At 41.2% G+C, this 26,981-nt stretch overlaps 1 protein-coding gene across 4 annotated transcripts in view; it reads right to left on the bottom strand.

Moving 5' to 3' along the window:
- The window catches only part of Iqch (IQ motif containing H), a 192,366-nt gene that overhangs the window by 97,552 nt on the left and 67,833 nt on the right, over positions 1-26,981 (bottom strand). For all 4 annotated transcript variants that reach the window (XM_052188070.1, XM_052188072.1, XM_052188071.1 and 1 more), the window contains 4 exons: positions 24,000-24,076; positions 22,086-22,124; positions 13,047-13,598; positions 12,270-12,336 (listed from right to left, as the gene is read on the bottom strand). In XM_052188070.1, the coding sequence (XP_052044030.1) occupies positions 12,270-12,336; positions 13,047-13,598; positions 22,086-22,124; positions 24,000-24,076 (735 nt within the window). The remainder of the gene's footprint in view (positions 1-12,269; positions 12,337-13,046; positions 13,599-22,085; positions 22,125-23,999; positions 24,077-26,981) is intronic.

Here is a 26,981-nt window from a genome sequence, read left to right as displayed (position 1 = left end):
TGTTGGTACTAAGAAAGTGTCATGGTTCCTTTGTTTTTAATGGAGACAGAGCAGAAGGAAAACACACGTGACCCCACTGTCCAGAAATCCCCAGGACAGCAGCAGCAGCTTCTGCTCACATCAGGCCTTTAGAAACAAGTGGGTCAAAACACAAGCCATGCACCTCAGCAGGAAGAGCTGCTGTTAGGAACCGAAGGTAGAATTCTCTTAAAAAGGAAAACACTTCCCACATTTTAAGAGATGCTTCCATGCCTCCTTGTGGTTACTGAGGCCAAACACAAGCCTGGAGTGCAACTGCTATAGAGAAAGGGGTTTTAGAGATAAATCCAGGAGATGAAGCACATTGCTTTTTCAGCATAAGGAAAACTATAGCAATTTATGCAAGGGGGCTTCAGACCAAATGAACTCTGATAATTGCTTCTTTGCTTTGATGTCAGTGTTTAAACACCAGACAATGTCTGAAAAGCAAATGAGTTTATAATTCATCTGAAAGTCTCTCTATTTTATGTATATGAACTTAAAAATTAAAGAGACAGAAGGACCAATGAATGGTTTGAGTCATTTTAGAAAATGACTATTAATTTCTCAAATAATTTAGAGAACCACTCACTCCATATGCAAAAGTGTACAGAGGTAGATAGGATTTCAATGCATGCCTATGATATTGTAACTCTTAGGATTTTGTATATCTACATTTAATCTATTCAGGTAAATGTCTAAGAAGACATACTAGTCAATAACCTATATTGAGGCGGTCAAAAGATAAGGAAAATGCTTGAGGAATAAAGTCTGATGTAAAAACATTCCTGAGACTACTCAAGACTGCGTCTTCTTTCTAAAGTAAAGATAAAAGGAAGCATGAGATTTCTCATTCAGATGATGTCCAATTTAAAATGTAAAAGGCCTTTCATCACTCTGTAGCCACATGTGCAGCGCATAAGTAAGTCTGTTTCATTCCTGTGCTTGAGGTCAGCCTTCCAACAACTTACTAGTACCTCTTTCCCGCTGATCAGGGATGTATACTAAACACATACACAAAGTTATAAGAACTGGCTACGTAGCCTTATTCATATACTCATTTTCTGTCAACACTCTCAGAACATTGTTATAGAGAACTATGTGAAATAACAGATATGAAAACACTTTGAAAATTTCAAAGTAGTATGAAAGACAAGGTGTTTTAATGTTCTGAGGTATGTATACTTCTAAGGCACAGGCATATTCTGGGATAAGCAACATGGACATCCCAGGAGATACAACATATATACACACACACCATCAATAGACAAAAGTAGGCAGGAACTTTTAGATTTTTATTGAAATGCACATGTGTGAGTGGGTTTGTAAGTGTGTGTACATGTATGTGTCTATGTATGCCGTCTAGGTGCAGGTGCCCACAGAGACCAGGAGAGAGCATCAGATTCCTTGGAGCTGGAGTTACAGGCAGTTGTGAACTGCCTGACGTGGGTGCTGGGACTTGAATTTGAGTCCCCTAAAAGAGTAGCCAATACTCTTAATGACTGCACCACCTCCTAGCCCTAGGGAATCACCTTTGGCTTTTGTTTTGTTGTAAAGTCAAGTTTATTTTTATGTTGCATACATCCACAAGGCACATTTGTTGATGATAGGTGAAAGCTCTTAAAATGCTGGTAGCATAGATTAAATACTATGGTGAGAACAACCAGGCAAGAATCAGCAAGAACTCCAACCTTGGCTTTGGGGTGTTGAGCACTGTGTCTGTGTCAATGAGAAATCATACTTTAGAATATAACTACACTCCAAGGAATAAAGGAGGGAGACCCCAGCTAAGACTCCTAGCAATGGGGGATACAGAACCAGAACCAGCCACCTCCTGTAACGGGGCAAGACTACCCATGAAGGGATTAGGACAACTCGGTCACAAGCCCTTTGACCTAAAATTTGTCCTGCCTACAAGATGTGCAGGGATAAAGATGGAGCAGAAGCTGAGGGAATGGCCAACCAGTGACTGGCCCAGCTTCAGCAGAAGTCCACCTCTGACACTGTTAATGACGTTCTGCTATACTTGCAGACAGAAGCCTAGCATAATTCTTATCTGAGAGGCTTCAGCCAGCAACTTATGTAGAGACCCACAGCTAAATATTAGGGGCAGCTTGGGGAATCTTGTGGAAGAGTAGGGAGGAAGGATTGAAGGAGCTAGAGGTGCCAGGGACACCACAAGAAAACCTACAGAATCAATTAACCTGAGACCCCCCTGATGGCTCCCAGAGACTGAACCGTCAACCAGAGAGCATGCATGGGACAGACCTAGGTCCTTGAACATGTGTGACAGTTGTGCAGCTTGGTCTTTACATGTGACTCCCAGCAGCAGGACAGGGGCTGTCTTTGACTCTGTTGCCTGTCTTTGGATCCCTTTCCTCTAACTGGGCTGCCTCATCTAGCCTCAATAGGAGAAGATGCATCTAGTTTTACTGCAACTTGACATGTCAAGGCGGGTTGATATCCATGGGAGACCTTCCCTCTTCTGAGGAGAACGGGAAGTAAGGTGGGTTATGGGATGGGGAGGAGAGAGGGATGGATTGGGAAAAGAGGAAGCATTGATAGGGATATAAGATAAATAAATTGATAATAAAAAATAATATAACTGCAAAGGTGTAGTTAGGTCAAAGGACAGACTAGGAACACTGGGGGTCTGAAAAAAACATCAGCCTCAACCTTATCCTGTTACAGAGGAAGAACTCAGGGATTTCTTTGTCCAAGGTCACCTTAATCTATACATTCTTATACACTTCAGCTACTTTATATTTCACTCATATCACCAATTTAAATATATAACATACAGGAGAAGGCTCTCCAAATGGTAGCATAAAATTATAGAAGGGAAAGCAGTTCTTTAATAATTTTCCATGTTAATTTTCTATTTTTGTGGCAGGCAGATATCTTAATGCTAAAACCTGCGTATATGCTAGGTTACATGCAAAGAGAAATATGGTTGCTAACCATTGACTTCAAAATAAAAAGACTGCTGAATTTTCTAGCTACACCTTTTACAAGAATCCTTAAGAGTGGGGGTGGGGAATCAAGAGTAGGAAGTCAGGAATGAGACAACCCAAGGGAGGTACAGGGAGCCGTTGGCCTTAAAGATGGCGACAGGGGATCAAGAACCTTTGTGAATTCTCTGTGAATAATATCTAAAAGTTTGAAAAATCAACTATCTTCCCATCAGGCCTCCAACAAAAAGCACAGTTCTACTGGTATTTATATTTTAGTCCCCTTTAGACTTCTGAGCCATAGAACTGCAACATACTATTTTGTATTAAAAAATAAATAAAACATTACATGCATGTGTGTGTATGAGTATATGTGTGTGAGAGAGAGAATGAATGAATGAATTAATGAATGAATGTAAGGCCAGAAGAGGGTATCTGACCATGGAAGCTGTAGTTACAGGTGGGTGTGAGTTGCTCAACAGGCATGCTGGGAACTGAATTGCTCTGTAGTAGCAGGAAATGCTTCTGGGGAACCATCTCTCCAGCTTCTGTTTGCATTGGTTTTGTTTGTTTCTGTTTATTTTTTGAGACAGGGTTTCTCTATGTAACAGAGCCCTGGCTGTCCTGGACTCTATTTGTAGACCAGGCTGGCCTTAAACTCACAGAGATCCACCTGCCTCTGGCTCCTGGGTGCTGGGATTAAAGCCATGTGTCACCATGCCCAGCCTATTTGCACTGTTTTAAGACATCGAGCCTGGAGCACAGTCCATCTTCCTCCACTTCCACTAAGATCCAGCCGCCTTTCTCAGACATCCTGCCTTCCTCTTCACCTTTGAAAAATGAGAGGGCCAAGATGCCCAGCACATGCTATGAAATCAAGTCTTCCCTTCATTAATATTTATTTCCTAACCTCAGCTAAGCCAAACTAAAATCTCAAAAGAAAGTTTATTTAAATGTGGGATCATTATAAGGACAAAACTATCTGAGCTATCTGAACACAGCCCCTTTCTATGTAGCTGATAGGCCCTTGTGTCTGACAACTCCTTCCTTTTCCTCCTTCCTTCCTTTGCTCTTTCTTTGTATATGGTGTGTGTATGTGTGCAACATGTGTGCCTATGTGGGGGCATAGGCTAGAGGTTGACAGTGGGTGTCTTCCTCTTTTGCTGTCCATGTTATAAGACAGGATCTCACTGAATGAGGGAACCACCACATGAGTAAACATAGTGTGCCCACGGCTCTGTCACGCACATCTCCAGCTCCTTTCCTCCTGCACGCTCCTCATTCTCAGCCTCTCCCTCTACAACTGTGCTTATTTATCTAGAGAATTTATGGAAAGTTTAAAGAATGGCAAGAGGGATTTGCAAAATGTTCTGGGTCTGTATCATTATAGATAAAAACAGTGGCAGAAAGGGGCCTTCTGTCTTCCTGGTTTCTTTCCTTAAGTCTGTTCTTATCACTTCCAAACTCTTCTCAGGGTTTTTGTTTTTGTATGTTTGTTTGTTTGTTTGTTTGTTGTTGTTGTTATTGTTGTTAAACAAGGTATTAAACTATGTAGCCCTGGTTAGCCTGGAGCTTTTTTGTGCAGATTTGCATATCCTTGAACTCACAGAGATCTGCCTGCCTCTGCCTCCGGATAGCAAAAAGGTGTGTACCACTATAGTCAGCTGTTCCCCGTTTTATAGAATGTTCCGTCTTGTCCCACATAGGTAGGTGAGTGTAGAGTGTCCCCATTTCACATCAACAAAGGACACTTGTAAGCTGTCTCTCACGTCTCCACTAGTCTAGAGTTTACTAAATCTGTGATGCTCATTGTCAGTTAATTGCAATGGTTTCCCTGTCCTCACTCCTGCCTTCTCCAGTGCTACACTTCCACAGACAACTAGCATGTGATGCAGACTGCTTCTTTGCAACCAGCAGGCTAATTCTTCTAGTACTGGCTTTTCTTTCAGAGCAACCATAGAAATGAAGAACACGGCCAAGTCCATATGAGACAAACCAGAGAGCCTTCCAGGAAGGCCTCCATTGTGGTAGCAGATCACATGAACTGCTAGGTCATCACTTAGCTCATTCCCCTGTGTTTGACTGTTACTTAGCTCCTCCTTTTAAGGGGTGTCCCTTACAGTTGGACCCAAAGAGCTGAAGATGGGCTCTTGGTGATTCTTAACAACTAGGTGCTTAGTCATCCAGGTAAGTTGGATGGTCTGATGTAGTAGATCCAGCCTTTTTATTTTCCATTTTGTACTGTAACTGGTGATACTGAACATATCACATCTACCACGTACAGCTGTACTAATAACTCCATCCCTTCTCTTCTACTCAAGAAAGCATATTGGGTAGAAGCTGAGCAACACAGACGTTATTCCAGAGGCGACCTGGAACTGTTCCCATTGATGAAAAAAGCTTTGACATCCCAGTGGTTAAAAATAAAAAGGTACGTGTGACAAACCTCGCATGTGACTTGTAATAATCCAGAGATGCATAATATAGACAGTAGAGTTACAGCCACGTTTTAGTGACTCAGACCAATGTGAGAGCACAAGATTCAAGAAAGCAAGAATTATAAATCAAGAGGTTATGAGAGATACAGATAAGCCATTTATATAATATATATACAGTGCCAGTTTAGCTAAAATTAATAGTTGTCTTTTGGAAGCAGTAGAAAAAGACTAGATTATTTTACTAGGAAGGTATAAACTATATAGTAGGTATATTAGCTAACTTTTGAAAACGTTCTCAAATGAAACAGATGTCAAAAGGATGATACTTTCTGCTGTCCCAGCTAAAGCCAGTGAGTCTCGGATTATGGCCTGGAGGCTCTCTGGGCCCTGAGACCATTTTAGGGACTTTATAAGTTCAAAAGTATTTTCAAAATGATTCTGAGAAGTTACTTGCCTTTTTAAAAGCAACTCATTCCCCATAAGTTTGGAATCTCTGAGAGTTTATTGGTACACTGGCTCCATGTTAAAACCTACATGGCATGGCACGAAGTCAAAGGAGAATACACACAGTCATCTGAAAGGCTATACAACATGTGTCCCCTTTCCAAACACGTGATCTCTGTATATAGTGTCAGGTTCTGTGCTTCAACTAAACAACACAGGTGACGAGCTGAATGCAGAAACACGACAACCCAGCCGTATTCCATTAAGGGATTGTAAACACATCAAACTAAACATGCTGTTTGGAAAATAGCTATTGTTTATATATAGGTCAATACAAGCAATGTGTTTATTAGTTCATTTCTTAGTTCTTTGGTTTAGTTTCCTTTCTCCCTTCATTTCTTTCTCTTTTTTTCTGTCTCTCCCTCTCGCAGAGATAGAATCTTGCTATGAAGCTTAATCTGACTTAAAATTCTCAATCCTCCTGCCTCAGCAGCCTCAACACTGGTATTACAATTAATGCAGCAAAATAATGACAGACAGAATTCTTCAGGGTCTCCAAGTATCACTTTGAGTATAAAGGGGTCCTGAGACAAAATGTCTGAGAACCCCTAAGCAAACATCAATGTTTTAAGGACAATTGTGAAGGAGATTTCAAAGGTTAGATCTTTATGTAGTATATTAACTGAAACGAATAGAAAAGAAACTGGGGAAGAGCCTTGAGCACATGGGCACAGGGGAAAATTTCCTGAACAGAACACCAATAGCTTATGCTCTAAGATCAAGAATTGACAAATAGGACTTCATAAAATTACAAAGTTTCTGTAAGGCAAAGGACACTGACAAAAGGAAAAAACGGCAACCAACCCTACATCCGACAGAGAGCTAATATCCAAGATATACAAAGAACTCAAGAAGGTAGACTCCAGAGAGCCAAATAACCCTATTAAAAATTGGGTACAGAACTAAACAAAGAATTTTCACTTGAGGAATATCAAATGGCTGAGAAGCACCTAAAGAAATGTTCAACATCCTTAGTCATCAGGGAAATGCAAATCAAAACAACCCTGAGATTTTACCTCGTACCAGTTCAGAATGGCTTAGATCAAAAACTCAAGAGAAAACAGGTGTTGGCGAAGATGTGGAGAAAGAGGAACACTCCTCCACTGCTGGTGGGGTTGCAAGCTGGTACAACCATTCTGGAAACCAGTCTGGCTGTTCCTCAGAAAACTAGGCATGATATTATCAGAGGACCCTGCTATACCACTCCTGGGCATATACCCAGAGGATTCCCCAGCATGTAATAAGGACACATGCTCCACTATGTTCATCGCAGCCCTATTTATACTAGCCAGAAGCTGGAAAGAACCCAGATGTCCCTCAAGGGAGGAATGGATACAGAAAATGTGGTATATTTACACTATGGAATACTATTCGGCTATTAAAAACAATGAATTCATGACATTCTTAGGCAAGTGGTTGGAACTGGAGAATGTCATTCTGAGTGAGGCGACCCAATCACAAAAGAACACACATGGTATGCACTCACTGATAAGCGGATATTAGCCCAGAAGCTCGGAATACCCAAGAAACAATTCACATATCAAATGATGCCCAAGAAGAAGGAAGGAGAGGCCCCTGGTCCTGGAAAGGTTCAGTGTAGCAGTGTAGGGGAATACCAAGATAGAGAAACAAGAAGGGGGTGATTGGGGAACAGGGGGAGGGAAGAGGGCTTATGGGACTTTCAGGGAGGGGGGATCCAGGAAAGGGGATATCATTTGAAATGAAAATAAAGAATATATCTAATAAAAATTATTTTAAAGCCTTTTCTAATATTAATCCATTTAGTGAGAATTCTGTTAACTTGTGCCACTCGGCACCCACTTCAGTGCCATGTCTATGTATTGTGGTTCAGTGCTGGGCAAGTAAGGCCAACTGCTTATCTTCATATTATGGAACCATTTGGCCAACTCGGATCAAACCTGTGGGTACGTGCCATGTTGCTTGAACACAACATGGAAGAATACACATATGTTTTAATTTTAGTTTGTGCTATGAAGAAACTAAATGCTGGTCTTTGTCTCATCTTAAAAGATGGCTATCTCTAGGAAAGACCATCAGGGAGATCTTGACTGTACATCTTTCTGACCTAAGGCTCCAATGTGGCATCTCCATAGCTTACCTATGTACACCATAGTGCTTGTCAAAAGATATGTTGAAGCCAGTCAAGAGTAGAAAGTTCCAACTTCCTGTCTCAAACTCTAAGGAACAAAATCTATCAAATCTTTGAGTAGGTAACTAAAAACTAGTGCCAGCGTGCTGAGGAGCACAGTGCACACTGCCCTTCGGCCTGTGCCCTTGGTAGTAGTAGTCTATCTGACTTCCTCACAGGGGACACTGGTTTTGGCTCCTGGGCTGGGATGTAAAGCAACTGCAGTTAGGAAGCAACCTTCCTTCCCATCAGCCTTTGGGGATCCTATGGTGGCCTGCACACTGATGGTTTCCTATCGTGTCCTTCAGGGTTTTGCAGTAGTGTGGGCCAGCTGAAGAATGCTGTCCATGAACTTCACAAAACACAGTATTCACAGTTTTTATGGACACTATTTTGGACACTATTTTGGACACTCCTAGTTGTGTTAAAGCCGAGGATAGTTTGCTGAATTAATGCCCAGAGGGAACAAATAAAACTATGCACATTTGTTTTAGCCGTTAAATAAATTGGCCAATTGGCAATGAAATAAAATATTACATGGAGGAAAATACAAAGCAAAGCCACTTCAGTGTGTCTTCTATTTGCATTCTAGAGAGGGGGAGTGGCTAGAGGCACTGCTGAGAGGTGATTGGCTTCCAGTGGCCCCAGATTTCAGCTGAAACCTCAGAGCTCAGTACTTGGTACAGCCCACTTCATGTCAATACATTTTTTTAAATGCCACTGAATTTAGAAATAGCACTAATTCATGTATTGTAGCAAAGAGGTGCAAGGAATAAATTAAAGTGGAGAAAATAACCTAACTAAAGAAACCGCAAGAAGAATTAGTTGGCAGGTTTTATTTAGACCTCTTTTTTTTCCTAGAAAAGTTGGGATTCTTTGTTGCAGTTCTTTCTTCTTTGACTGATAGGTTATTCTTAAAATAGACCCTAGTTTTCTATTTTTGCTATGAACCATAGCAATCATTTTGTTATAATTATATTTCATTAATAAAAATGATGAAAATATGCAATATCCAATTAAGAGATCAACCTACATTTTTATCTTAGGAAATTACAAGGCCAATCAGTTTCTGTGGACAATTAGTCAATTGCGTTCCACCTTCCCTGGAGGTTAAAAATAGCTACAAATATTTGTCACTTCAAGGAATACTATCTAAAATGCAGTCAATCAAATTTATTACTCCTCAAGGTGATTACTCTGCAATATATAATGTCATATATAATGTCATAATCTTATTATTTTCAAACTTTAGATTTAAAAATACATTATAGCATTTTGCAGTAAAAAATGCTACCAACAGGCCATCTTTTCTGTATTTGAAGAATGCATCTATCTCTGTAGGTATAAAACCAGAGCAAAGAGCCCAATGTCTCCAGCAGCAGTCTGTTAGAAACCTTTTTGCTGCTTCATCTTAAGGTCAAATAAGTGAGTACATTCCCATATGGATGGTAGCATGGTGTAATTACCTCTAGTATGAATGTATTGAGAGAGAGAGAGGGGAGAGAGAGAGAGAGAGAGAGAGAGAGAGAGAGAGAGAGAGAGAGAGAGAAAGAAACAGGACGGTGTAAGATGCTGGGAGAGCTGTCCTGAGCCTGACAATCTGAGTAACTAGTTTGGGGATGGTGAACTGAATTTACCTGAATCTGGAAGTGAAATTATATTGAATAGGATGGGGTGATTATTTTTTTCAATGTACTTAGAAAAAATAATTTACTTTCATTTTTATGAACTGTTACAATGAGTGTCTGGCCTGTGAGACAAAGAAGCCATGTGTATTTGTCTGAAATCTTTGTGCATTCACACAGCAAAGTTGCAAACAAGAAAAAAATACCCCACATTATTAAAAAGAAAATAGATATAGATATATTTTAAGGTTCTTCCTGTACTGTAGGGGAGATGACATAAGTTATTAACTGATTTTAAGGTCCCAGAGGCATTTCAGGGGAGCTGGAGCAGGCCTCTGAGGAGGAGGAGGAGTGGGTGCAGCAAGCCTCTGAGGAGGAGGAGGAGGAGTGGGTGCAGCAGGCCTCTGAGGAGGAGGAGGAGTGGGTGCAGCAGGCCTCTGAGGAGGAGGAGGGGTGGATGCAGCAGGCCTCTGAGGAGGAAGGGTGGGTGCAGCAGGCCTCTGAGGAAGAGGAGTGGGTGCAGCAGGCCTCTGTGCAGGCTTTACTAGGAATCAACCTGAGCTTGATCTGGGCTCTTAAAAATACTCAGTTTAAAAAATAGTACTCAATTATCAATTTTCCTTGAAAATTAGTATTTCTGTTGTTTGCAAACAAAAAACCCACAATGGTGAAGGCCTCATACTGATATATATATATATATATATATATATATATATATATATATATATATATATATATAAAACACTATGTATGGACAACATAAAAGAAAATAGCTTTAATCATAAATTCACAATTATGCTTTGTAATTCAGTGTTTATGATCCGGTCATTCTCCCCCAGGTAATATTCACTCAGCCCCTTGGACCTGGTGTGACACTTACATAGACGATTCTGGCACTGCCCTGCATACACTACTGATGCAGGCTCACATCTTCCTTCTTTAGAGATTCCACTGTCTCAGGCATCTCTGCAGAGTGCATGGTTTAGGAGTTGGGTTTTGGGGGGAGGTCAAAAGATGAGGGAGAAGCTTATTCAAGGGTGACTGCAATAACCTCCTCGTGCTTATCGACATTGCCAAGTGGGGGACAGAGACCTAGTGCTCATCAGCACTGTCACATGGGCTCTACTTCTGAGTCTAGCTCCAAAACAGAGAAAGGAAAACAAGAGCCCCACACAATAACAGGCCAAGTGTACAATTAGTTGCAGAAGCAAAAGCTCTTGCACCTTATTCTAAGGCCCCATGTCAGTTAATGGGGTCTTCAATTAGCCTCTTGGCTGTAATCTATTACACATGCAATTTCTGCGTGTGAGCAGATTTGTGTGTATAAGTAATCTCACCAAAACCAAAACATAAATTAGGATGGATTCAGATCTGTTGTCACTCAATTATAAGCACAGAAGAGCAAACCCAAGACTCTGCACAGAGCTGGCATTTCCTTGCTCCAAGTCCTCAGGACACAGCATACATTATATAATCTTGGAAGCTTTGTTTACTTTCTTACTATTAAAATTTTACTAATTTAAAAAATCTTAGTTTCAGTTATATAGCAACTAAGATATTTTTCTTTCATATTACTGTTTAGATGTGATGCTTCTTTACCACCCACGAGCACGCAGACAGGCATCTGCGCACTTGAGAACAGATGCATCCTGGACTGTAGATTACTGGCTGTAGTGCTCTATTTAAAAGGCCTCAACAAAGCATTAACAGGTAATATTGAAAGCCAGAGGGGTTTGTGATTTGTCAAAACTCTAAGTCAGCATAAAAATAAAATCCAGCCTCATTCAAGAAAGTTAACAGCTGAGGCCGAGGCAAGGCGAGGCAGAGCAGGCGGCCAGCAGTGCAGATGCTGCGGCAACGCGTGTCTGAGACAAACTTCCAGCACAGATTTCTGAATTTCCCTATGTCATTTTGGCATACCTATTTTACCGCTGTGTTTCAGACAACAGCTTTTAAGTTCCCCAATTCATAAATGTAATTAAATAATTACATTAGTGCTAATTAACATGAAACTGCAGATTATTTAAGCGCAAAAAACACTATTCAACTTCTTAATTATTCTTGTTCACACAGCATTTCCTTTTGCTCAGGCGCCCTAGGTGCAAATAAAACATCCCATCTGCTCGCAATTAGAACTAAATAATTTCAGAGAATGTAGCTTATCATTTTGACTGCACATTTGATTAAAAACAGTGTACAAGCAATATCCTGGCTTATTGGCGTAACAGCAACAACACACACAAGCCTGTGTTCTTCCATCATTAAAGAAGATCGAAAACATTATCTGTTATTTCAGGGGGAAAAATACAACTTTTTAGTTCATTTCATACAGATGAAAGCGAATTACAGCAAATCACCTCTCCACTGAATAGCAGCCCCCACGTAATGACTTTATTTGCTTAATCCCCAAATTAAACGCCGTTTCGAGCGAGGGCCCTGTGTTATTACTCTCATCATGTCGAGAACATTTTCCTGCCGAGACCAATTTGAATAAAACAAGGGGCCTTCCTTGAACTCAATCAAGGAGCCATAATGTGGTGGGTAATAGAGGTTGCTGATAGATTTGCAGGCAAAAGTGTTATACCTAATGATGGTATATGGATAATAGTCCTCCTGGAGGTCCTGATGCGACTCCAGTTGGCTGCCAGATGCTGAAAAGCAAGAAGAGCATTGATCAGTGACAGGAAGCTGCAGTGGATCCATCTAGTCAAACTTCAGCTGCTTTTCCACTGTACAGTTAAGCCAGGCATAAATTATATTAATTGATTTAATTACATACTTAAAACATCTTCCCCAATTAATTTAATTAGGTGGCTACATGATGCTACTGGCAGGGGAAGATTAGAGGCAGCTCACTTAATTAACAGAATATGAATGAAAAAAAGAGAAAGCAAACATAAATGAAATTGTGAGCACTAATTAAAAGGCTGTCTGCAAACTTAAATACTTTCTGACAAAGTGGTGACAGCAACGGAGACAAGTGAGGATGTTTTTTCCTACCAAATTAAAGTGTCAGAAGGTGTGTGTGTGTGTGTGTGTGTGTGTGTGTGTGTGTGTGTGTGTAGAAAAGGTAATGCAGTTAGAACAGTGACTTCCCAACACAACTACCATAGTCAAAACAAGGAGCGTTTTATTTTAACAGCTTTTGCAGGAATATAGGCCAGACTCTGGGTTGAGGCTAAAATATGCTGCCCAGACAGAATCTGTGTATCTTATACTGAAGAAAATGATAGATGCAGGATGCTGAGGGGGAGGGTGTCTGGAGAGGGAAGGAAAGATAAAGAGACAGGTTACTGCAGTTGTTCAAGCAGGAAATATTTAGAAAAAGAGGCTTGCCTTAACAGCTGGCAGCCTGACGTACCTTGGCTCGAATGCGGAAATTCTCCAGGTGTCTCTGTCGGGATTCCTTCACTATCCTCTTTAGTCTTGTCTTGTGGCAATGTAAAAGCCACGCCAGGGCAATCACACCTGAGGCCCACTTCTTCTGGCGATAAGAAATGAAGCAACTTCTCGCCTTATAACTTTTCCACGTGGCTTGGATCCTGATGGCAGCTTTGGTTTTCCCATCTTGGCCCTTGTACCTCTGTCCCGGAAGGTTCAGGAGCATCTGGATGTGAAATGGGTTCTCTAACACCGCCAGGACATCGTCTCTCGTTAGTTTGTTCTTCAGCTCAAACTCCGGAAGCAGGGACACCAGACTCCTCCCTTTTATTTTGGCTTCTGATATTGCATAGTCCTTGAGAAATTTCTCAATTTGTTCCAGGAAAGAAAAAATACTCCCCCAGATTAATTTGAAACGTGTCTTGAATGCTATAAAGCTTGGGGCTGTCCTGTCTACAGAGCCGTTGTAAACAGAAAAGATATAATCCCAGGGTGATTTCCTAGACTTAGATGGTGTAGTAATTTTCATGCCCTGAGGAAAGAAAGTTTTCCAGAGTTAAAATATCCCATGATCTCTGTAAGAGTGTGATCAATACATGCATACTAACACTTCATCAATTGCTACTCAGTGTTGGGAAGGCATGGCGGTGAGAACTGATTTTACATATGCACATAAGGATGTCAAAGAAATTATATTAAAATGCATTACTGGGGGATATCTCATGAGAAGCTATTAAACTGCTATCAAAGTATTTCTATATATATAATAAAGATATATATATATATATAATATGTAATATGATATATAATCTGTTTATAATGATCTGCTTCCTTGAGACATTTTATAAAATATATATTTAATAATAAGATATACATATATCATATGTATCATACATATCATATTATATACATATCTTTATTAAATATATATAAAATGATAATACATGTATACTACAGAGTGACTTCAAACCCAGCATGCACAACTTAGTGAAAGACCTTGACTCAAATACATAGATACATGCATACTATATGTGTATACACACACACACATCAGCCTTTACAATTCTATTTTCTATCTATGTACCCATGGTCTTAGAGAACTGTGTTTCTGATTCCTTGTTCTTAACTCATCATCAACCATAAAAATAGAGAAACATAGTATTTTATGTATAAATGTCCATAGGAATTCTCTAGGGATGGAATGGTGGGTGATATCTTTTTAAAGTGTCTTTCTATACTTAAAACATCATGGTTTATAAGCTAAATCAAATCAGAAGAGATCTGGATGATGAGAGAAAAACATAGCATCATTCTCACTTTAAGTAAAGAAACCCAGACCTGGGTCTGATGGCGTAGGCCTGTCATCCCAGCTGCGGAAGCTGAGGAGAAAGGGCAACGAGTATGAGGACCAGCCTGGGCTACAGTGGCTTCAAGCCCAGCATGCACAACTTAGAGACCCTGTCTCTAAATAAAACATGAGAAAGGGGGCTGCCGATAGGCCTAACAACCACGAGACCCGAGACTCAGGCCTCAGCACCAGGAGGGACGTTTTGCCAATAATAACCCACTGAATTTCAGTTACAGGCACTTGCTGCATTAGAAAGAGACAGTTTGTACCAGGACCTAAAAGTCCCCGATGGCCAGGAGAGGAGGGAGGGAAGGAAAAGCAGGGGTGTTTCTGCCCTGAATTCTCCGCAGTGAGGAGAAAGGTACTAAACTACTGCGATGACTGTTTCTGCTTACTCAGGGATTTAAGGGATCAATTGTCTTCAACATACCTATTGAACATACATATACCCATTTGTATGAAACCACAGGGTTATGTTGTTCTCTGAAATTTTAAGACCTTTCACAAAACTCAGAGAGGAAATGGTGAATTTATCAATAACTACTATGACACAGCACTGCTAGGTTAGGCTAGTTCATACTTTGTTTCAAATAATTGTTAACCGAGAGTAATCAATAAGGACAAGGTAGGAAATCTTCTAAGTCTTAGAGTCTAAGAAAAAATGTAAGACAAGATATATATTTATACCAAAGACACAGTAACCAAACATAGAGAGATAAAAACTTCGGATTCCTTTCCCACATTCTAAGGAGAAAAATAGACTGACAGGTCAAAATCCTAAGTACTCAGTCTGAAGTGGGAAAGTCCCTTTAGCTTTACACACCAACTCCAAACATATTGAGCTTTTGCATTCTTCTAATTGAACAACTTCTATACGGCATAAGAGCAGAGAAAGTCTTCTAGCCAAAATTATCTCTCTTTCTGATCTAAACAAGACAGCAAGAGAAATGTTTTATAGATGTAAGTAAATTTCTTCTTGAATGGGAAGCAGTGAGTTTAGCAAGGAATGTTCCCAAAGGTGCCCAGTGCTGGCTGGGTAGAGGGCAGGTGGCACACGGTGCCCACAGCCACACTTCTACCTCTCCACAAAGATGGGTTCTGATGGTGCAAGGTGAGCTTCAGGGAGAATGGCAGGCCCCCAGCCGTGAGGGACGGATATACAGAGAGGCTGCAGAATGGCCACAGATGGCCATGCAGGGACCTAGCCGGTCCTGCTAGTCACAGGTCTGATCCGGTCATGAAGACTCAGCCTACTGAAGGTGATTTGCCAGAGAACTCTGTCTCTTTAAAGATACTCAGATATTTTCAAAATTCCTTCTTTTTATGGAGAACCGAAAGGAAGGGACTGTCTATGAAACAGAAGAGTCTGGGCCAGGGGCTCAGAAGGGAAAGAACTCCATCTCTCTCAGACAATATGCCTCTCCACAGGCTGGGTCTATCTAGGTTATCTATGTACATCAATAAAGGAGGATTAGACCTTCTGATAGAATCACCTTGGGTGAACTGAAGTTGTGGACTTTAACAGGGGTTGTTTTAAAACAAAAGAATTACATCTTTTACTTTCTTGGATGAGATACCTGCTCTCAAAGGAAGTATGCTCCTGGACATCAAATAGACCGCTCAGGTGCCAGGAAGCTGTGGGCTTGGAGTCAGCTAAAGCATAGCTGTAGTACATCTGTCACCGAGAATGCCACACACGGGAGCACTTCAGACTTAGAGCAAGAAAAGACATGCCTCTCAAGAGAAAGGCTTCCCAAATTAAAGCAGTGCGTCAGCACTGTGAGACGCAGTGAGCAGGTGCAGACAGCGGCTTCATGGCCTGCTGGAAAGGGGCCTGAGTGAAGGCGGCTCAGTGCGCAGGGGCTGCCTCCTCCTGCCCTACCCTCATCTCCAGGAATCTTGGTTGGCGTTGGCCACCCTTCCATTTCTTCCTCTTTTGTTTACGAGGACTGTGTGATGTTACTAAGTAGCAGCAGTTTCCCTTCTGCTCGAGTGGCTGGATAGAAACATCTGCACATCCTCCCACCCCTTTCTCGGGACCACAGCTACACGTGTCTCTTTATGAACCGCCTACACTTTAGACTAACCCCACCCCCACGCCCAGCTCAGACCTTCAGCTGTGGCCTAATTATTAGCATCCTGCTCTTAACTGACTGAGCCAACTAGCTGGGAAATGCTCTTTTTCATTTGCAGAGTGTAATCACTAATTAGGTAACGTTCAGAGTTTCTGGGGCAGTTATTTAGGGGAAATTCTAAATCTAAAGCAAAGGAGAGGAAGGCAGGATGATGACAAGATGTACTAGAAAGGCCCAATGTGAAGCAACTGAATAAACCCAGTACTGCAAACGTACTATCGGGTTTAGGAACAACATCTGCAAAGATGCAAGGAACACATTCAGGGACAAGAACTTATTTCTAGATTAACTTTTTTTGTATCAGGGATCAGATCCTGGACTTTATGTATGCTAGGTAAGCACTCTATCCTTGGGCTGCATTGCCAACCCTAGACTAGTTTCTTTTTCATTATTTTTGTTGTTGTTTTGAGACAGGATCTCACTATGTAAACTAGGCTGCCCTCAAACTTAACCCTCTTGCCTCAACCTCTTGATTCCTAAGATTACAAGCATGTAAGACTGGAGAAAAGGCTTTAGAGTCTAAAGGAATCTAAAATTTGGAAGATCCAGTTTCAATTCTTCACTCCCACAGAGTTGCTCACAATTATCTGTAACTCCAGGTCCAACATATCCAACACGCTCTTCTGCCCTCTGCAGGGACCAGACATACATTCAAACAAAACACCTATATACAGACACATTTTTAAAAATTATAAGCATATGCCACCATACCAAGCCAAGATAAATTTGTAATTGAAAAAATTTCATTTTCATATGGACAGCAGATGGACATAACATCAAACGGATGTCCTGCTATTTCCAAGCTCCATTTCCTGATGTGAGCAATGGGATACCCTGGGAGTCTGCTATGGAGCTGTCTTTACAGAATGACAATCATTCCAATACCTGGAAGGAGAAACTACAACACTCTATCCAGTCACCAAAATGCATCCATTAGGGATGGTAGGCAATTGCCCTGTAACACTGAGAAAGTTCTTCCTGCATATTATAGTCCTAAGTGACAGTTTGAATTGAGGGATGGAAAGAATTTCTCTCAAAGATAAGTCTTTATTATTCCCCAAAGACCAAGATGCTATTTGTCTGACCTTGACCTTGTTTTTTATTTGTAGGGAAGGTTCTCAATGTATCAATGTCTGTATAAAACACCAATGAGACCCTCAGTGGACAAGAACTATTTCAAAGACACAACATTCAGAGGAGAGCTGCGGACTTAATTGGGGTTTAGGAACTTAGCAGAAACACACTTCTGAGTGTTAAAACACAAGGGATTTTGAAAGACACTAGCTTTGCCTTTTGCTCTATAGACTCTCACGGGCTCAGCAAAACAAGATTTGGTCCTGACATCCTCTATCCTAAGTTCAGATCCAGGCTCCACTGCTATCTGATGTGTGCTGCAGGCAAGACTCTACTCTGTGGACATCAATTTTACCATCTTCAAAAAGGAAAAGTTCACAAAGAGCTTTCTCAGTGCCTCCCCTTGCCATAGTGCTTATCATACAGATGGGAGACTGAGAGCCAGAGAGGTAAAAGCCTTGAGTAAGACCTTAACTCTGCTTTGTGGAGCCCCCAGGACTGCATGGTCGCATTCCAAAATACTCCCTAAACATGCAGAACTAAAGGGAAGGAGTCCTAGATGCACTGGCTTTTAAATTTTTTCTTATGTTTCTGTTTGGGCAGTGGTCTCAAACTTAACTTGCTATGTAGCTGCAAGACAGTCCCTTAGACCATGAGACCCGGAAGCCCCAGAAGACCTGTGTCAGAGTATACAGCCCTGCACAGGGACTAAAAAGCAGAGAGAAACCGAGGGCAAAAGCCAAGTATCAGCAGCAGTTTTCTAGAATAATTAATTCCAGCAATTCCTTTCAGAGGTGCTGTATTCAAATAGGTCTTCCTCAACTCTGAAACCCATTCTGAAGAGACGTCCCCATGCTTAGATGCAGTCTCAAGGAATGAGACACTCAGTCGGTCAAATCCATATGAAAGGTCAGCAGAACAGGGCCAAGGAGGCATTTTAAACAGATAGGTTTTGTTTAAATGTGCTTTTGTTTAAATAGATAGTTTTTGTTCAAATGTGACATTCCCTTTCCAGAGGCACATTTTACTTCACTACAGCATTGATTTCATCTCTTTTGATATCCTTCAAATACTCTGAGAAAAAGTGGCACAATTAGGGACCACTCAGGACAATTATGATGGATGAGTTGAGCCTGCTGGGGCTCTGCACAGGAAGCAGGACAAGTGGGGAGCAAAGGCAGGCTTCATTCTCTGGTCCCCCAGCAGAGCAGGAGAATGCGGGGCTTTAAGATGCTCTCCTCAGTAACAGAGACGTCTCAGGAGGGTAAGAATTCTGTCTGTCTCTCTCACTCACTGCTGTGTTTGCTGCCCCTGTGGCCCACTGTCTGATGCATGGGAAAAATTCAGTGAGGATTCACTGCACGTCAACATTTAGGTTTAATTTCAAAGCCATGCGGACTGAGTTTATAGCACAAAGCTGTCCTGTGATCAAGTAAGATTTATAATTTAATGTTGAACAACATGATAATGGCTATTAATATTATAGGATATTATTATTATATTATTATGATAATAATATAATAATTATTATTATATTATTACAGACTATTATATAGTGAGTTTTTAGAAACATTTGTGTAAGCTTATGATAAAGTATTAACATAAAATCAAAGTTAAAGACACAGTATAGTATGATGGGAATATGGAAATATGCCAAGGCTTACACAGTGCCAAAGGGCTATGATGTCATCAGGCTACACAGTGCTAAGGGCTGTGACGTCATCAGGTTAAACAGTGCCAAAGGGCCATGATGTCATCAGGTTAAACAGTGCCAATGGCTGTGACGTCATCGGGTTAAACAGTGCCAAAGGATCATGATGTCATCAGGTTAAACAGTGCCAAGGGCTGTGATGTCATCAGGTTAAACAGTGCCAAGGGCTGTGATGTCATCAGGTTAAACAGTGCCAAGGGCTGTGATGTCATCAGGTTAAACAGTGCCAAGGGCTGTGATGTCATCAGGTTAAACAGTGCCAATGGCTATGATGGCATCAGGTTCCCCCATACTTTGCATTTTTCTCCTTTCTGGACTTAATTTTTTTCATGAGTAATCATTAAAGTGTGTTCAGTGAAATAGACAAAGGAAAAAATAAATATTACTTTGTGAATTGCTCATAAGTTAATGTCTTCTCTGATGTGTATAAATAAGATCATTTACATGCAGTAAATATCCAGGCAATATGATCAAGATCATAAAAGGAATCTGTACAGCTCCTTGTTTTGTCAATTACTTCTTCCATGAAAAAAATGCTTTTCAAGTAAAAGCATAGAATTAAGTTTACTTGAAAGCTTAATGCCAAAATGCTTAGGTGGGAGGAGCAATTTATTAGGGAAATTAAAACAGCTTCTAAAAGATTCTGCAGTGTCCTGTTTGGGGATCCCCACCCCCATCTTACTTAAATAAACTGTTATGACAGAGAAGCAGAGAGATAGGGAGAGAGGCAAAGAAACAGAAAGAAATGGAGACAAGGAAACAGAGATAAGAGAGATAGAGACACAAAAAGGGGGATGGACAGACAGACAGACAGGGAGACAAAGACAGAAATATGGGGAGTCAGAGAAGAGCGAAAAGAGACAAGGAGACAGAGTGGCAGAGATAGATAGAGAGACAGAAAGGTAGAGAGACAGACAGAGAGGCAGAGAAATAGAGAGGCAGAGATATATATATCTATATATATCTATATAGATATATATAGATACAACTTGGGCAGCATTGAACCTGTCATTGTTTTGATTTGTTTTCATTTTCTTTTACATATATATTTATATATTTTAAATAATTACATAAAATATTTACATTTAAATTTTAAGTTAAAATATTAATTTAAATATTTTATTTTAATTTTAAAATATAAAATAAATATATAAATATATAAATATATTTAATATACAATTATGTTTAATATAAAAATATATAAAAGGAAATGGGAACAGATCAAGGCAGTGAAAGATTCAATACTGCCCAAGTTGTCTAATAAAAAAATTTGACAGTCAATGTATCCATAAAATATTAAGTTTTCCACTGAGAAGATCACAAGAATATACTGGAAAGATACTAAAGAAACTAACACTATACATGTGATCAAGAAAAAAATAACCCTTGTCCCAGCTTCCCCGATGCTGGGATTACAGACATGCCCTGACACACCCAGAGATTTCTGACTGTTTAATGAATCTAGAAAACAGAACAGGATATCTAGATTTAAGCCGACAGAAGCAGGCATGACTGAACAGAGCTGACAACTGCTATCTGATAAGGAAGGAAGCAAAGATACAAACTTATCACCTAAGCATTTGGCACTGGAAAGAGAAAGCATTAAATACACTGGATAGGAGACATGTTGTACATTTTAGAAGGATTATCATTGTGAATGACAGATTTGTGGGTTTCTCATGCTCTGGGGTTTAGGGGTCATACAATCACTTCCCTGTACTAGCTCTTTCATCTACCTTGGATGATTTATCTCTCTGTGTGTAATTCCTCCTAGGCATATGGGAATAATAGCACCTAGCGCCTGGAGATGTGAACACAGGGGTGACAGCCCTCTGAAGGTTAGCACCAGAAGCCAGCGCAGAGCAGGCACCAGTGCAGGTGAAGCCACATTTGGAAGCTCGTGATTTCCAGGTGTTCCAGATAAATAAAGCTCTGGGGTTCATCACAAATGTTCTCTTTCCTAAGTACAAAGTAAAGCTGACAGTTTCTACACATTGAGTCAACGCCTGTTACTGAGTCAAAGCCCAGGCGAGTCTGTCTGGGTCAGGACTGCCTGTCTGCAGTCATTGTTGTAGACCCAGCCCTTCTGCACCAGTACTGGGAACAGCTCCCTCCTTGAAAGGCTAGGTTTCAGGGAGCCCAGCATATTCCCCATGCAGGGTTTTCCTGCAAGTGCATGCCCTGGTAGGACAGACTTTCCAGGAGTGAGCTTGCCAAACTGTGGGAATGGTTTCACTTTTCCATATATGATTTTTTTTTTTTTGGTTGTTGTTGGTGCCTTGGTTGTCATGAACAGTTTAACTTCTGTTTCCCCAGCCTTCTTTACACATGCAGTAGGTGTGCATACACATTCACACGTCTGTGTGTGTACAAATGTGCGTGTGTGCACATGCCACTAAACTGCTACATTCATTTTTAACATCTTATGTCCTTGTAAATATACTCTTAAATGAAAATCTTTGATGCTAAAAACACAGGATCCAGCCACATGTTGAGGCTGAGACATCATTGTTTGGGCCGTGACATGAGTCAGTCTTCAGAGAGCAAAGAAATGTTTTTCACTTTTCACAAACCACAATTAATATTTTTTTTTACCATGGTCTAATTTCTTTTATAAAGAAGGGAAGTGCAAAAGGACTTTTGCTGCCAACTCCAGCTGTCAAGCAGCTTCCCATACTTTTGCCCTGAAGCAAAAGAAAGGGACATCAGGTGACAGATCCCAAATTCCAACTAGTCACACAAATTACTGACCTTCCTACCGGCTTGTCCTCTTGACCTTTTGGCTTTCCCCTACAATGAAGAATGAGACACAGTTTAAATGAAAATGACTCTCATGGGCAGTTTTACAAAACAAACAGAAGGCTCAGAGTCCTGGTCGCCCCCTACCTTCCTTCCCTTCCCCCACTGGGCCTGCTGTCCCTACCCACAGGGCAGGAGCTAATGGTTAGAGGACTTTCCCCTGCCCAGACAACAGTGCTGAGCTCGCCACGCCCCACTTTGCGTTGAGGAAAGGGTTTGAGACTGCAAAGCTTTACAGACACAGTTATAATCAGATGCTGGCTTCCACTTCCAGGGAACACCCTCTGCGAGCCATTTGTGGGAAAGGGCTGACTATGGCCCGCGCCTGGGGTGGGAGCCTGGCAGAGGGTCTGCAGGAGCTCCGGTGTGGCGCTCAGCACACTGTGCTTTCCTCTTCACCTTTAACAGCCGTGCCCACTTTACCGTACCAGAAGGAGACAGTGGAAATGTACCAACTGGAAGCCACAGCCCGCAACTAGTACCACTTTTATCAGTAGGGGAACCTTTGCAAGTCAACAGAAGAAAATCATGCCAGGGCTAATCAGCATTTAAAAAATACATTATAGGGACTTTTTTGTTGTTGTTTTTGCTTGTTTGTTTGTTTGTTTTGAGGCAAACTGCTTACTGGCTAAAGACTCACTATGATATGTGTATTACCTGTAGATTTGTTCTGTATAAAACAGAGCTGAGTACTCAGATGGAGAGAGACTCTAAACAGGTGCCTGGGCCTAGTCACATTATGCACATTAGGCCACAGCCTGCTCACAGCCTGTTAAACAGCTGAATTTGCAACAATACCGGTGCAGGCTGAACGCTGCTGCTGCCGGAAGGCCTGTCTGTCTTGGGATTTGGCCATTTGCATTGATTTTTTTCTTAACTCACGTTTTTCATGAAACACAAATATTTGCCATGGCAACTGGGTTGTCACATGACATGCTATTCCATAAGCAGCCTGGCAATCTCTTAAGGGGAAAAGGCCCATCCATGGGGAAAAGGCACCTCGCTCCTCTAGAGGATGTCTGGGAGGGCAGGGAGGGCAGGCAGCAGGCTATTCTTGAGAGAGTGGGGTTTGTTTCCCTGCAGTCGCTTCTAATTCCTCTTTCTTTTTTTTCATGAGAACAGCTAAAAGCATAAATACACAAGTCATACCAGAGAAAGTACTGCCAGATGTCTCCTCTTGATGGAGAAAAGTTTTAATTATCCTAAATCTGTCAGTGATCCTTAAAATGAGAAAACAACCTACAGAAAAGCCTCTTTAGACTGGGGACATCTTCAGGAGAGTGAATTACACTGCCGTGTGAGGGACTAAGGTTAGAGAATACAGGCTTCTTCCTCTTCTCCATCATGGTTTTCTGTGAAAACTTAGAGGGCTTGTCTTTTCTTTTGCTTGAAGATAAATGAGATATGGCAAGCACCTCTCAGTAACACACCGTAGACTACAGATGTAGCTATGGATGTGAAGCAAATTACTGTCCCCAGGACTCCTGGTCTCTGAGAAGCTCCCAGCATAGGCTGATCACTTGCCTGCAAATCTCAAAATAATGCAATGGCTCTGTTCACCATGGGCCCTGCCTATAGTGTCCTGGCAGAGTTCACTGGTGCATTTATTTTCCCTTTTAAAGCAGGGGCTGACTGTGTAGTTCAGTGTTGAGCTCTTGCCTAGCATTCGGGAGGCCCTGCACTTGATCCACAGTACCACAGAGACTAATAATAAACCAGAGTAAGAAACTGCTCCCCGAGAGCTGCTGAAAGAGTGCTTACTCCTGTGGGAGAGGAGTGGCTCTACAATGTGTCTGCTACACAGAATCACACAGTCAGGCTGCACACCCAACAGCTTGCTTTCTTCCATGGTAGATATATGAGTACCTTGGGTTTTGGTTTCTGGTGGGACTCCTCCCCTTGTTCTGGAACTGTGCGTGGCTTGTGAGCTAGAGGAAAGGAGGCTGTGGATAGAGGCAGGACAACATTACTCTTTCCAGAAAGAAAGGCTGAGCCACCGGGTGCATCCTATGGGGTTCAGCTTGAAAGTCAGATCCACTGGATGCATTACTACCTGCATTTCCTGTATCCATTCTGTGACACCGCTGGGATTCTTGTCTCCAAAGCAAAAGCTATGATAAGGCAACAACTTCTTTAGAGGAAAGCTAGATCTAAAAGGCAGGAAGAGTACAGAGGAAAAACTGTCTCTTAAAAGAAGACTCCCTTAATTAGCCAGATTCCCAAGTTTATGTACAAGATAATTAATATAGTTGCATATGATGAATTATTTTATTGGGTAACTATTAAAAAAGATGACTAAAAATTAAACTGACTTGGGAGAACTGCTATGGTAAAAAAAACACCATAAAGATTATTTCCGAGATTAATTAACCTATAGGCAACAACACTCAATCATATCTGTCCTGCTGACTGGCAGCAAACTCAGATACCCTTTGCAGATAGTTAAGCCCGGCATTCTAGGGGGAAAAAAAAACCCTGTCATTATTCTTACCAAGAAAATGATTTACTTAAATGGTTAAACACAGACAAGTGAGCCTTCTTCCACCCCAGGTCCTCCAACTCAACCCTCTTTACTGTCAGTTCTATAACAACAGTCTTTGAAAACCCAACTGACATTGAACAACACTTAATAGATGGTAGCAATGTACAACTTCACACTTGGAGGACTCAGTTTGTCAGCCTGGAGTAGGGCTATGAGGAATCTTTTCAAGCATCTTTTTAAAGGTAGCAAAAATTTCAGAGCATTGTAACCTGCCACGCAAGGGATGTGTTTGTTGCATCTGGCCCAGTTTAACACATTCTCTGCTTCCCATGGCTTCTAGCAAGTCTCTCTGTTCACCATGATGCTTCCCAGTGCACTGCAGTGTCCACCAACCTCAATACAAGCCTGACGCATTGCCATGACCTCTGTACTTTTCTGTTCTGTTGTTCACCTTGGATGATTATCAGTGGACTGGACCAAGCACACTCATCATGCTGAGGATTCAGTCTAAGCACGTCTAAATAAGAACACTGACCCTATCCCTGGTTGTTCACGTTCCCTGTCTTCCCTGTGGCTGTCATGTTACCTGATAGATTTAAGAGAAAACGTGCCCACCACCACCATTTTCCAACCTGCAATATGTATGGAAAGCCCAAGTTTGCTGGAGGGGTCTTAGACTCAAGAAATGGTCAGCATGGGGATGAAACCTAACATGCTGGAGGGTCACTTAGAAGAAGCCCCTGATAGTCCGGTCTCTCACCCCAGAATGAATAGCTATTACCAAAAAGACTAAAACCAGAATGTTCTGGCAAAGATGTGGATAAAAGGAGCACACCCTCACACACTGCTGGTGAATGACAGAAAATAAGGCGGAGAAACAGCCGGTGCTGAGCAGGCTGCTATTGCACCTGCTGGGCTGCAGTTAAGTTACAGAGCTTGCTAGGGAACTGGACATGGTAGACTTGAGGTTAACTGGTCAGGCCCTGACTGGCTGTGGGCAGAACATTTCCAAATAAGGGCATGGAAGGAGCATGTTGTCTAATGCAGCCTGGTACAAATTCAAAAGACTTTAATCATAGATTTCTTTTTTTCTGTGTGGGGTATGTCCATTAATGGAACTGAAACTCACTGTAACCTTGAAAGCAACTCATTGGTTACATGAGATAAAATGGTGTCACCAATGTTAAGCCCTATCAATGAGAACATAAATTATAGAAAATAGAAGTTTCACAAAAATTAAAAACAGAACTACCTTCATATGTGAAACATATCACATATCATAACATATGTGAAATCTAGCTGGGTTAATTTCATAGAGGCTGAGAGCAGAGCGGCAGGTAACAAAGGCCAGAAGTAAGGGGGAAGATGGAGAGATAGTGCCTGTGAATCACAGCCTTTCAGATTTCTACTTCTGTGATAGAACACTCTGATCAAAAGCAACTTGGGGAGGAAAGGGTTTATTTCAGCAGATAGCTTGTGGTCCATTATCCAGGAAATTCAGAGCAGAAACTTGAGTCAAGAGCTGGTGCAGAGGCCATGGAGGAGTGCTGCTTACTGGCTTGCTCCCCAAGGCTTGCTCAGCCTGATGTTTGATACAGGTCCACCTGCTTAGGAAGGACTACTGACAATAGTCTGGGCACACATCAACTCCTAATCAAAATAATGCCCATAGGCACATCTTATGAAGACATTTTCTCAATTGAGAGACCCCTTACCCAAATAATTCTAGCCTGTGTCAAACTGATATGAAATTGGCCAGCACAGAGTTGGATAAGAACAATAAGATTTGCTGTGCTGTTTCAAACAGGACAATATTGTTCCAGATATGTTGAAAGTCTACAAGAAAGGAATTTAAAAGTTCCTATCATATAGAAATGTTTGGGGAGACAAGTGTGTTCAATATAGTTTAAACATTATGTAATACATATATGTATCAAAACATAACATTGTCCATTAACATTTGACATTTTATATATCTTCTAAACAAAAATGTGAGAAAAACATTACAAGGGAGTTTAGGTCAGTATCACATATGATCAAAAATCATACATGAACATTAAGGCAATTATACATCATGAAGTAGCCTTCATAAAAAATGCACCTGTAAGCAATTACAAACACACATAAAACCAATTTAAAAACATACAAAATCTCTACAAAGAATTAAAATATATGAAAAGAAAATGAAAAAATTAAAAATTCAATAACCTAAGTTCAGAGATATAGACAAAGGAATCGGCGGTTTGGAAGCGATAACAGAGATCACCCGACCTGGGAGCTTAAGGCATAGTGACCAGACACTTCTGAGTGTCCCATTCCCAGAGCCAATGGGACAAACGAGAGAGCCTGCAACTATGCCATTGCTT

Source organism: Apodemus sylvaticus, chromosome 7 (genome assembly GCF_947179515.1).
Source record: "Apodemus sylvaticus chromosome 7, mApoSyl1.1, whole genome shotgun sequence".
NCBI lineage: Eukaryota > Metazoa > Chordata > Mammalia > Rodentia > Muridae > Apodemus > Apodemus sylvaticus.
This window is presented reverse-complemented; position numbering and strand designations above follow the sequence as displayed.